Source organism: Mercenaria mercenaria, chromosome 8 (genome assembly GCF_021730395.1).
Source record: "Mercenaria mercenaria strain notata chromosome 8, MADL_Memer_1, whole genome shotgun sequence".
NCBI lineage: Eukaryota > Metazoa > Mollusca > Bivalvia > Venerida > Veneridae > Mercenaria > Mercenaria mercenaria.
Window position 1 is genome coordinate 19,278,296 of NC_069368.1, and position 12,554 is coordinate 19,290,849.

A 12,554-nucleotide genomic window follows, 5' to 3' on the forward strand; every position below is an offset into this window, starting at 1 on the left:
AGAATTTCATGAAACTTGAAATAAATATGAACCAACATACTGCAATGATGCCCATCAATTTTTGGATTGGTCAATTTCCCTTAGAGTTATTGCCCTTGATTTAATGAAAAATCCACGTCTGCAGCCATTTCTCAGTAACAAGCTGGTAGAATTTCATGAAACTTAAAATAAATATGAATCAACATACTTCGATGATGTCTGTTATTTTTTTTTTTCGTTTGGTCAATTTTCCTTACAGTTATTGCCCTTTAATTGTTTGAAAATCTACAAATTTGTACATAACAAACCAACCACTTGGTAGAATTTCATAAAACTTCTTTCATTCTTTTCCGTGAACATTTATTATAAACATGTGAAGTTGTGTACCCACACCTGGTCACCACCTTGCTTTCGTCACCCCCCCCCCCCCCCCCCCCCCCCAAAATGGAAAAAAATTCTTTCCTTTTTATTATTATTTTTTTCAAACTTCCATGAATATTTATCAACATGCAAAGTTGTACTGTTCCCCCATCTCACTCCCCCCCCCCCCCCCCCCCCCCCCCCCCCTTTTTTTTTTTTTTTTTTTTTTTTTCATTTTTAATTTTCCATCCATAATTCAATATTTATAATCAACATAGATCATCAATGACAATAATTGATGTTTTGTACCCTCACCCAGTCACCCCCGCTGCCCCCCTCCCCCAACCAAAAAATAGCATTCATTTTCTGTTAAATTGATTTTGACAAATGAAATTATTTGCTTCTTTTGCTTCTTAGTAACATCCTTAACTTTTTGCCGGATATATTTTTTTGCCATTCCTGACCACAAACCCTTTCGGCGGGGGATACCAATTCATCGAATTTGCTTGTTCTTATTTGTACTTGCCTTTGGCAGCCAGATTTGACCATATTAGCCTCTGTGGCTGAATGGTTTAATATGTAGCTGACTTCAGATCACTTACCCCTCACTGATGTGGGTTCAAGCCACCCTCAGGGCGTTGAATATTTCATATGAGGAAGCAATCCAGCTGGCTAATGGAAGGTCAGTGGTTCTACCCAGGTGTCCTCCTGTGATGAAATAGTGCATGTAGGGGCACCTGGAGTCTTCCTCAGCCGTTAAAAGCTGGAAAGTCATATGTCCTATAATTATGCCGGTGCTACATTAAACCCAGCAAAAACAAATTGACTTTATTTTGATTCATTTTCAACTTTTACATCACCAGGCATACCCTTCTCTACAAGGTTCAGTAGGAAAAATGTCATGTCCTCATTATTACTGGTGCGGAATTGTGAAACACTTCAAAGTTTATTTGCTGTCGGTACCTAAAAAGGAGCCCGCCCGGTTAGCTCAGTAGGTAAGAGCGTTGGTCTACGGATCTCGGGGTCGTGAGTTCGATCCTCGGGCTGGGCGTATGTTCTCCGTGACTATTTGATAAACGACATTGTGTCTGAAATCATTAGTCCTCCACCTCTGATTCATGTGGGGAAGTTGGCAGTTACTTGCGGAGAACAGGTTTGTACTGGTACAGAATCCAGGAACACTGGTTAGGTTAACTGCCCGCCTTTACATGACTGAAATACTGTTGAAAAACGGCATTAAACCCAAAACAAACAAAACAAAAAACCTAAAAAGGGCTGTAAAATAACTTTAAGCCTACACATGACTAGGGGGTTTCTGTATCCAAGTGGTTAAGGCCGCTGACATCAAGTCACTTACCCTCCTTTCGTAAGAGAAAGTTGACCAGCTGGCTAACAGAAGATCGGTGGTTCTAACCAGGTGTCTGAAATCAAAAGCTGGAACTGTAATAGTGTAACAGATGCTAAAAAAAAAAACATACATGACTCATAAAATTTGTTTGTAACCAAGTGGTTTTGTAACTAAAGGTAATCTATCAGTTCAAGGCAAGTATTTTTAGGCTGAGTAAAGTAACTGAGATACTTTTTCTAGGAACAATTGCATCCAGGCTGTTGCAATGATTACTGCTCGGTCCATAAAACATGTTCCAGAGAAACATTATTTCTACTATATTTGAAAAAACTTGTTGCCAGCTGTTGGAACTTAAGAAGTTTTTTAAAAGTTTAAAAAGTCATTATTATCTAGAAGTGAATCTGTAATGATTTCTTCAGCAATTCAAGTACACTCTTAGCTTTTACCAACTTGTTTATGTCAGATACAGTAAAATTGTGAAATAACATTTTTTTGATGTTTGAAATATGATTTTTAGCTTGACTACTCGAAGAATAGTCCAAGCTATTTTACTCGTTAGCGTCACACCTTGGTTAAAGTTTTGCATGCAAGTACGTACAGCTGTCATTTAAAGGCATATAGCTTCGAGACTTATTTTTTAATTTTCCAGGTCAATTACTAACCTCACTGGGGCAAGTCCAATAACTTTGACATGCATTTTGGCCAAATTATGCCCCCTTATAGACATAAAAATCCTGGTTAAAGTTTTGCATACAAGTGACTATCTCAAAAACTAATGCAAATATTGAATTGAAACTTCACACGTTTGACTTCAGGTTTATAAAACTTAAGGTCATAGCATCATTTCCCATAACTCTGACATCACGGGTGGTAAACGCGCAATCCAATTCCCACTGGGAATACGCTAAAAATGGGTTGCGCGACTTCCGGTGCTGGTGTTGCGCATCAATATATACATAATCGAGGTAGGTGGGTTTTTGTTTTTGTAAATAATGACACATTTACGCGTGTTTTCGAAAAAAAGCAAAATGCTATTCGACACAAAAATGAATAAAGATCATATATGTGAAATACCAACTTATTAATTTAAGAATCAGCTCTGTTATCACGAAAACTCTGCTGGCTAGAACTGTCAAAAAAGCATGGAATCATGAAAAATGCAAATTTTCTAACTCTTGTGCCATATTTCTGGAAATGTGACGTTTCTAGTGATCAAACATGTGTAAAACAGTCATGAATATTACATACACTTGAATGAAAGGTTGCTTTTGGGAAAAAGATTGGCAAAAAATAATCGAGAATGGGGATGCGCCCCGGGAATGGAGTTGCGCTTATACATTATTTACATTATGATGTATACGAGCAACTCCATTCCCGGCGCGCAACCCCGTTCCCGATGATTTTTTGTCAATTATGTCCCCATAAGCAGGATTTGAAGCAAATGATTTTGATATTCGTTACTTTATAACATTTGAGTTATCATAAAAAGCATAAGATGTCCTCAGATTAGGCATATGAGGTCAGAAACTTCCATTTTTGTTGATTTCATACTTTTTACAAGCTTCGTGTCGCCTGAGTTTTTGTGATATTAGAGCCGAATCATAAATTACAAACCAGATATTTTACGCATATGATGTATTATCATATTTGTGTCGAATAGCATTTTGCTTTTTTCGAGAAATTTTATTCTTGTCTCATACTAAGCAAAATCATAACTTCACATACCTCAATTTCGTCTTTTTTTACGCTCAACACCAGCACCGGACGTTGCGCAACCCATTTCAAGCGTATTCCCAGCGGGAATTGGATTGCGCGTTTACCACCCGTGTGACATGTATTTTGCAAAATTATTAAATTTTGCGTGTAAGTTACTATCTCCAAAACTAATGCAGATACTGGATCGAAACTCTATAGATATTTTAACATTTCTGGTAATAGTCGCATGTTTTATATAGAATTTTGTTTTTTATGCCCCAGAAGGGAGGCATATTAGTTTTCAACTGTCCGTCCGTTAGTTTGTCACAACGTTAACTTTTTGCATGAAGGCACTTTACTCGCGAACCACTGCACCCAGGACCTTCAAACTTCACATGCTGATAGTACTTATTGAGTACACAACCCCTATTGACTTTGGGGTCACCAGGTCAAAGGTCAAGGTCACCAGGTCAAAGGTTAAGGCGCTGAGGGGGCATTTGTCACCATTGGTGACAGCTCTTGTTCAATTCAGATATAATTTAGTGGATTGACTCGGCTGCAAAATCCACAAGCATTAGCCGCATCCCAACCCCTATGAAAATTAATGATATCACATTCCAAAGTGCTGATGACAAGAAGAGCCTCTGTTAGACCATTCCTGTGGAATAGCATACACTGTTGGTGTAAGACCCTGTTAAGCATTTGATTGGTTTTATGAATATTTTTACAGCTGATGTTGCCAGCAGAACAGCCCACTAATAACAATGCCTTCACAACAACACCAGAACCTCCTAAAATACCACACAATCTTCTGGGAATAAACCTACTCCAGCTACTCACCATTATCCTCACCTGTCTCGCTAAAAATAGCCCGTCAACAAAGTCAAGCGAGGCATCTTTAGAGAGAATGAGCAACACTGTTGATACATTTACTAGTCGAGGAAATGATATCATAAGGTAAGATTTTTTACCCCTTTTTGTGCCCCTCCCCCCCTAACTTGGGGAGGAGAGGAGTTTTTGAATTGCTGTTGTCTGTCCTTCCATCTATCTGTCAGTTCCATCCATGTTGTTTTTTTGCATGGCTCAAAAAGTATTTAACCTAGAGTCATCAGACTTTACAGAATTGTTATTATTCAGTATGTGAGGTTGTGCACCTGGTGTTTTCATTTGGATTTCACATAGCCAAACCAGAGTTATGGCCCTTGACTTAGTCAAAAATATGCAAAGAAAGGGCCCGAAGGGACATATTATGTTATGATGCTGGTGTCCGTCTGTCTGTCTGTCTGTCCAAGCTCACATTTGCATACTTAGGTGGCTATAGGAACAATAGGTAACTGTACTTTTTCTTTGATGTCATTCATTCCGTAAGGCTTTTATGTGGCTATTTTTCTCTTTGTGGCTAAAAGAACAATAGAGAGAACAAAAGAGTAGACACATAAGTATCCATATGTAGGAACGTCCGTCCGTCCGTTAGCAATTTCGTGTCCGCTCTGTAACTCTTGAACCCCTTGAAGGATTTCAAGGAAACTACACAAATGTTCACCACACCGAGACGATGTGCAGAGTGCATCTTCCGGATGACTCGCTTCAAGGTCAAGGTCACACTTAAGGGTCAAAGGTCATATATGACTGCTTTGTTCATATTGCTTTGCTTTGCAGTGCTCTTGTTTTTATTTGGCAGATCTCTTTTTAGCTCATCTGATTTTTTGAACAAAAATGATGAGTTATTGTCATCACTTGAGCGGTTGTCGGCGTCGGCGATAGCGTCGGCGTTGCCTGGTTAAGTTTTATGTTTAGGTCAGCTTTTCTCCTAAACTATCAAAGCTATTGCTTTTAAACTTGGAATACTTGTTCACCATCATAAGCTGACCCTGTATAGCAAGAAACATAACTCCATCTTGCTTTTTGCAAGATTTATGGCCCCTTTTGTACTTAGAAAATATCAGATTTCTTGGTTAAGTTTTATGTTTAGGTCAACTTTTCTCCTAAACTATCAAAGCTATTGCTTTGAAACTTGGAATACTTGTTCACCATTATAAGCAGACCCTGTACGTCAAGAAACATAACTCCATCTTGCTTTTTGCAAGAATTATTGCCCCTTTTGGACTTAGAAAATCAGTTTTCTTGGTTAAGTTTTATGTTTAGGTCAGCTTTTGTCTTAAACTATCAAAGCTATTGCTTTGAAACTTGGAATACTTGTTCACCATCATAAGCTGACCCTGTATAGCAAGAAACATAACTCCATCTTGCTTTTTGCAAGATTTATGGCCCCTTTTGTACTTAGAAAATATCAGATTTCTTGGTTAAGTTTTATGTTTAGGTCAACTTTTTCTCTTAAACTATCAAAGCTATTGCTTTGAAACTTGCAACACTTGTTCACCATCATAAGCTGACCCTGTACAGCAACATAACTCCATCCTGCTTTTTGCAATAATTATTGCCCCTTTTGGACTTTGAAAATCATTTTCTTGGTTGAGTATTATGTTTAAGTCAACTTCTCTTATAAACTATCAAAGCTATTGCTTTAAAACTTGCAACAGTTTTTCACCATCATAAGTGGACACTGTACATCAAGAAACATAACTCTATCCTGCTTTTTGCAAGAATGATGGCTCTTTTTAGACTTAGAAAATCATGGATAGGACAATATTTCTATTACACAAAAAAAATCAGATGAGCGTCAGCACCCGCAAGGCGGTGCTCTTGTTTGTACTTACAATAATTTTTTTTTTGAATTACTTCCCTTTTATGTTACTATAAATAGCTTATTTTGAAACTTTTTTATTATTGGCCGTAGGGAAAAACCGAGACCACTTTTCTGTGGTACAACATGGATGGTATCTCCAATTTTAAGGTGTATTTTTACATACCTGTACCTGATAAGGATTTTTTTGTAGACTTTGAATATTTTTTTTGTGGACTTAGATTTGTCTTTTAGCTCATCTGAGCACAAAGTGCTCAGGGTGAGGTATTGTGATCGCTCACCGTCCGGCGTCCGTCCGTCCGTCCGGCGTCCGTCCACACTTTCCTTTAAACGACATCTCCTCCTAAACCAACAGGCCAATTTTGATGAAACTTCACAGGGATGTTCCTTGGATGGCCCCCTTTCAAAATTGTTCAAAGAATTGAATTCCATGCAGAACACTGGTTGCCATGGCAACGGAAAGGAAAAACTTTAAAAATCTTCTTCTCAAAAACCATAAGCCCTAGAGCTTAGATATTTGGTGTGAAGCATTGCCTAGTGGACCTCTACCAAATTTGTTCAAATCATGACCCCGGGGTCAAAATTGACCCCGCCCCAGGGGTCACTTGATTTTACATAAGAAAATCTTCAAAAATCTTCTTCTCAAAAACCAGAAGCCTTAGAGCTTAGATATTTGACATGTAGCATTGCCTAGTGGACCTCTACTAAAATTGTTCAAATCATGACCCCGGGGTCAAAATTGACCCCGCCCCAGTGGTCACTTGATTTTACATAGGAAAATCTTCAAAAATTTTCTAAAAATAAACCAGAAGGCCTAGAGCTTAGATATTTCACATGTAGCATTGCCTAGTGGACCTCTGCAAAATTTGTTCAAATCATGGCCCCCGGGGTCAAAATTGACCCCGCCTCAGGGGTCACTTGATTTTACATAGGAAAATATTAAAAAAATCTTCTTCTCAAAAACCAGAAGCCCTGAAGCTTAGATATTTGATTTGTAGCATTGCCTAGTGGACCTCTACTAAAGTTGTTCAAATTATGACCCGGGGGTCAAAATTGACCCCGCCCTAGGGGTCACTTGACTTTACATAGGAAAATCTTCAAAAGTTTTCTAAAAATAAACCAGAAGGCCTAGAGCTTAGATATTTCACATGTAGCATTACCTAGTGGACCTCTACAAAATTTTTTCATATCATGACCCCCTGGGTCAAAATTGACCCCGCCCCAGGGGTCACTTGATTTTACATAGGAAAATCTTCAAAAATTTTCTAAAAATAAACTAGAAGGCCTAGAGACTAGATATTTGACATGTAGCATTGCCTAGTGGACCTCTACAAAATTTGTTCAAACCTTGTCCCCCGGGGTCAAAATTGACTCCACCCTAGGGGTCACTTGATTTTACATAGGAAAACCTTTAAAAAAAATTATAAAAATAAACTAGAAGGCCTAGATCTTAGATATTTGACATGTAGCATTGCCTAGTAGACTTTTACAAAGTTTATTCAAATCATGACCCCTGGGGTCAAATTGACGCTGCCCCATGGGGTTACTTGATTGTACATAGAAAAATCTTCAAAATTTTCTAAAAATAAACCAGAAGAGCTTAGATATTTGACATGTAGCATTGCCTAGTGGACCTCTACAAAAAGTTTTCAAATCTTGTTTTTAAAGTTACTTAAAAGAAAATTTCAACTATATTTTCTCATAATTCTTTTGATTGATTTCTGTTATGATCTTTTGACCTTGAAGACTTGTCCTTAAGTGCAATGATAACAGGTGAGCGATATAGGGCCATCATGGCCCTCTTGTTTGAAGTCATCCTTTTGTTGTTCCAGTCCTTTGGGGCTACAACAGTCAAGTTCTTAAAATTTTGCTCCCATCCTATGATGTAAACCTTTGGGCGTATATTGCCCCGCTTGGCGGCACTCTTGTTTATCATGTGAAATGATGCATTTTAGGTTTTGTTAGAGATTTCAACCAGTCAGACTAGTGTTATGGCCCTTGACAGTTGAAAAATTTGTATAAAAGGGCATAAAAGTTGTAATGTACCTTAATAGGGTCATGAAAATATAATAGGAATATTAAACAGCATGTGAAGTTTTGCACATAGGGGTTGTTTGGGGATTCTGTTGGCAGACTGGTGTTATGACAATATGCATAAAGGGCATACAAATTTGTGTTGCATGTATCTCAAAAGGTAATTGACTTAGGGCCATAAAGCATTGGAGAATTGCTGTATAGCATGTAAAGTTGCTAACCAGGGGCCCGTATTCATACAGCTCCTAAGGGAACATTTTACCTAAGGGACTAACTAAGGGAAAAGTTCTGAAGCATTTTGTGGACAATCGTCGAGATATTTGGAATGTCTAACAATATTGTCTCATAGAGTCTGGCATAGTTATGAAGATTATCAATAAATCTTATAAAGTCTACACTTTTCTTTTGTGCTATGTTGTTTAGGAAATTTTACAAAGTTAAGGATTTTCTTAAGTTTTCTTCTTAGGAGCTTTATGAATACAGGCCCTGGTCTTCTGTTTGGGATGCCACTCAGCAAGACCAGAGTTATATGCAGAAATGGAAGTTACTTTTAGAGCTTTTATAAAAATAAAATTAAACATAACATGTAATTGGACAGCTGTTTCATCTGTTTTTATAAACTTTAAAGCCTTATGGAACTTATATTGTTGATAACTTTGTTATTTACGGAAAATTGAATTTGATTATAGGGGCACTTCTGTCCAATTGCCGTATTTCATGTTTTTTCATTTACATTCTTGTGTTCAGTTGTATTATACATAAAGTTATGTTAACTATTGAGGACACATAGCTCTAAGTAACCAAGGGAAGCAACACATCACTGCCTACCTGAGGCTGAGATAGAATATAAAAGAGAAGATTTATTTCCCTTTGACAGAACAGTTTTAATTTTTGTTATGCAGAGAAAAGAATGAATTGTTTGTCTGATCCATATCTTTAAAGAAGTTGTTTTTTTTTTCTATATACTTTATACTATAAAATCTGCTATATCTTGTTTGTTATTGGGAGTGATTAAAAAATTAATACCAGTAACAGGAAACTCTAAGACTAGTACCGCCCACTTAGCTCAGTAGGTAGAGCGTTGGTCTACGGATCGCGGGGTCGTGAGTTCGATCCTCGGGCGGGGGGTATGTTCTCTGTGAAGGTTTGATAAAAGACATTGTGTCTGAAATGAATAGTCCTCAACCTCTGATTCATGTGGGGAAGTTGGCAGTTATTTGCTGAGAACAGGTTTGTACTGGTACAGAATCCAGGAACACTGGTTAGGTTAACTGCCCACCGTTACATGACTGAAATACTGTTGAAAAACGGCGTTAAATGCAAAACAATTTGGCGCCATATATTCTATGCTGTGTTGGTGCGCAGTAAAACCCAAATAAATAAACAAATAAAAACCCAAAACAAAACAAAGAATTTCCTTATATAACACACATTTAAACGAAATGAACAGTAAGTATTGCAGATGGTTTTTTTTGTGCCCCCAACCCCAAACAGATTGTGTTTTGGGGGCGGGGGTCACTTAGAATTGCCCTTGTCTGTCTGTCTGGTGTTCTGTTTGGGATTTCAGTCAACCAGACTAGGGTGATGGTCCTTGACTTAGTGAAAAATACACATTGAATGCTTAAAAGTTTGTAACATGTTCTTAAAAGTTTGTGTTGGAAACAACTTAAAAGATGTTTCACCTAGGGTCATGAAACCATTTACAATGACAGGAGTGGGGGAGTGGGGGTGGTGGGGAGGGGGCACCTGTGTCCTATGGACGCACATCTAGTTTCTGTCTGATACACTTAATGCATAACAGTATTTTTATGAGTTATAAAAATTGGCAAAACTGCTGTTCAGGAAAGCATTTTTGTTTTTTTTTTAGAAATTTTATAAAATGCTTGCATAGAAATGTTGAATTTATGCTAAGATATCCTGACAGTTTTATAACAATCTATTTACCAATAAACTTAGATTTTTTTTATTTTATTTTTTTTAGAAATTTTGGGTGTTGAAAATGGACTAAATTTATTGTGGGAAGTTCCCTTTAAAAAAGTTTTTTGACAATAAATTCAAATCTGGTAAGATATTTTGAAAGTTTGAAAAGTTCTTATTACTACCCTCAGTGTCCTTTATAATAATATATAATATTAATGGTATAGTCTTGCACTGAAGGAAAAATCTGGTAAAAGGAAAGGAAAAGCTGAATCAGACAGTCTAGTTTAACCATTATGCTGGACATGATTGATTTTGCCTTTATGGCCGTGGCCGTGTGGTTAAGGTTGCTGACTTCAAATTGCTTGCCCCTCACCGCTGTGGGTTTGAGCCTCACTCGGGGTGTTGAATTCTTCATGTGAGGAAGCCATCCAGCTGGCTTACGGAAGTTTGGTGGTTCTACCCAGGTGCCCGCTCATGATGAAATAGTGCACGGAGGGGCACCTGAGGTCTTCCTCCACCATCAAAGCTGGAAAGTTGCCATATGACCTATAATTGTGTCGGTGTGATGTAAAACCTAACAAAAAACAAAAAAGCCTTTGCAACCAGTGTAGATCATGATCAGTGCAGACTGATCATGATCTGCACTGTTCGCTATTTAGTCAGTATCATTTTGGTAAGCGCCCTTTTAGCAGTTAATGGTACTGTCCCAGTTGAAAGATAGACAAGTTCATTATAGAAATTAAGCAGGGTAAGGGTTAAGGCAGAGAGCCTGTAATGAAAGTTGGTAGTTTTGTCTTGTTTTATATTCTGGTATGCTGTTTCGACATTTTACAGCTGTTAAATAATACAAGTACATGGCTTTCAGTATTGGCGGAAGAAAGCAATATTGCATATGGAGAATATGTAATAGGTAAAAAAAAGTCCAATCTGCAACCTTAGCCCTTACACTGCTAAATTTCTATAATGAACTTGTCCATCTTTCAATTTGGAAAGCACCATTAACTGTTGAAAGGGGTGATTACCAAAAAAGATACTGACTGAATAGCGAACAGTGCAGATCTTGATCAGACTGCATGGATGTACAGGTTGATCATGATCTACACTGGTCGCAAAGGCAGAATCAGTCGTGTCCAGCATGATAAGGGTTAGTCGTATTGACAAAAGATTTTCTGGTTTTGACCAAAACTGCAGTTTCCTTATAGATCTAACATGATTTGATGGATTTTAATTATCAAATAATTAATAAAAAAAGGAATTTAACTTGTTTGGTACGTATTAATTTTGTGGATTGATGATGAAAGTTAAAAGTGCCCTGGAAAAAAAAATGATTTCATAGAAAACAGAGGTTACAGAAATGTTGATGCAGGGATGGGATGGGGAGGGATGTTATGGTTTCAGACCTGAGAAATTTGGAAGTCATCTAAAAATCTTGAAGGTTTATGTAAAAATTTTGGAAATTAAGGTAGTTCTGCACGTTTGGATCAAAATTATTTCTACAATGTAGAATTTGATTAAACTCTGATTTTTCAAATCTTCAGAATATACCTAGAAAATTTAGCAAATAAAAAAGATAGGGTCATGTACTTGGATTTTTGGCTAGACTGATTTAAAAAATAGGGACCTCACGCAATATTTCATAATGGGAGTCTGTGGGAAAACCATAACTTTCATAACATTTTCGCGAATATTTTTTCTACAATGTAGATTTTGATGAAACTTCTTACAGTTGTAAATGAAGACATGGGCTATAATTTGGTAAATAGAATATATTGGTCTGTGTGGTTATTTTTGAGATATTTGACCATGATTAAGTTAAACAGGACATTTCACGCTAATTTTAAGACATTATTTTGAATTATTTAAAGTGTGATATGTTTTAATATCCTATTTTGACTTTAGAAATATAGCAACAGTGCCATTGTAATAAATTTACTCACAGGTTGTGATTAATTCATAAAATGATTTTTATTTCCGTATGCCGAATCCAGTCTTTATTGTACGTTTTCTGGAAAAATGACGTTACGCCATCACTTCCAGTTTATCAAACGTGCAGAATTACCTTAAGAAAATACTTTTATTGGTATTAAAATGTAAAATGAAACTTTACAATTTAACATCTCTTAGTGGTGGCAGGATACATTTTATAAAACACACGATTTGTTCTCACAAAGAAAAAAACAAAACAAACCAATTAAAAAATTTGTGACTTATTTCCATGAAGGAAATATTTTTTGAAAACTTACAGTTGTGTAATAAGTATAATTAAACATTTTACTTTATATATGAACAAGGTGCTTTAATTATAATTAACAGCTCTGAATGAATCATGTAATGTTAAAAAAAAGTGCAAAAAAGTGATTTACATATTGATCTAGAAAAAAAAAGAGAAAAAAGTACAATTTCAGCATTAAATCATCCGTTTAATTGTTCATCCATCATTGTTCGTAAATGTTTCGAGAAATTGATTTTTGAAAACTCACCCCGTAACCAATATAATGTTATCATATTTTGCTG

At 36.7% G+C, this 12,554-nt stretch overlaps 1 protein-coding gene across 1 annotated transcript in view; it reads left to right on the plus strand.

Annotated features, from left to right (window-relative positions):
• LOC123522924 (S phase cyclin A-associated protein in the endoplasmic reticulum-like) overlaps window positions 1-12,554 on the plus strand; it is an 89,141-nt gene that overhangs the window by 44,653 nt on the left and 31,934 nt on the right. The window contains exon 25 of the mRNA XM_045300456.2: window positions 4,113-4,339. Coding sequence (XP_045156391.2) covers window positions 4,113-4,339 — 227 coding nt within the window. The remainder of the gene's footprint in view (window positions 1-4,112; window positions 4,340-12,554) is intronic.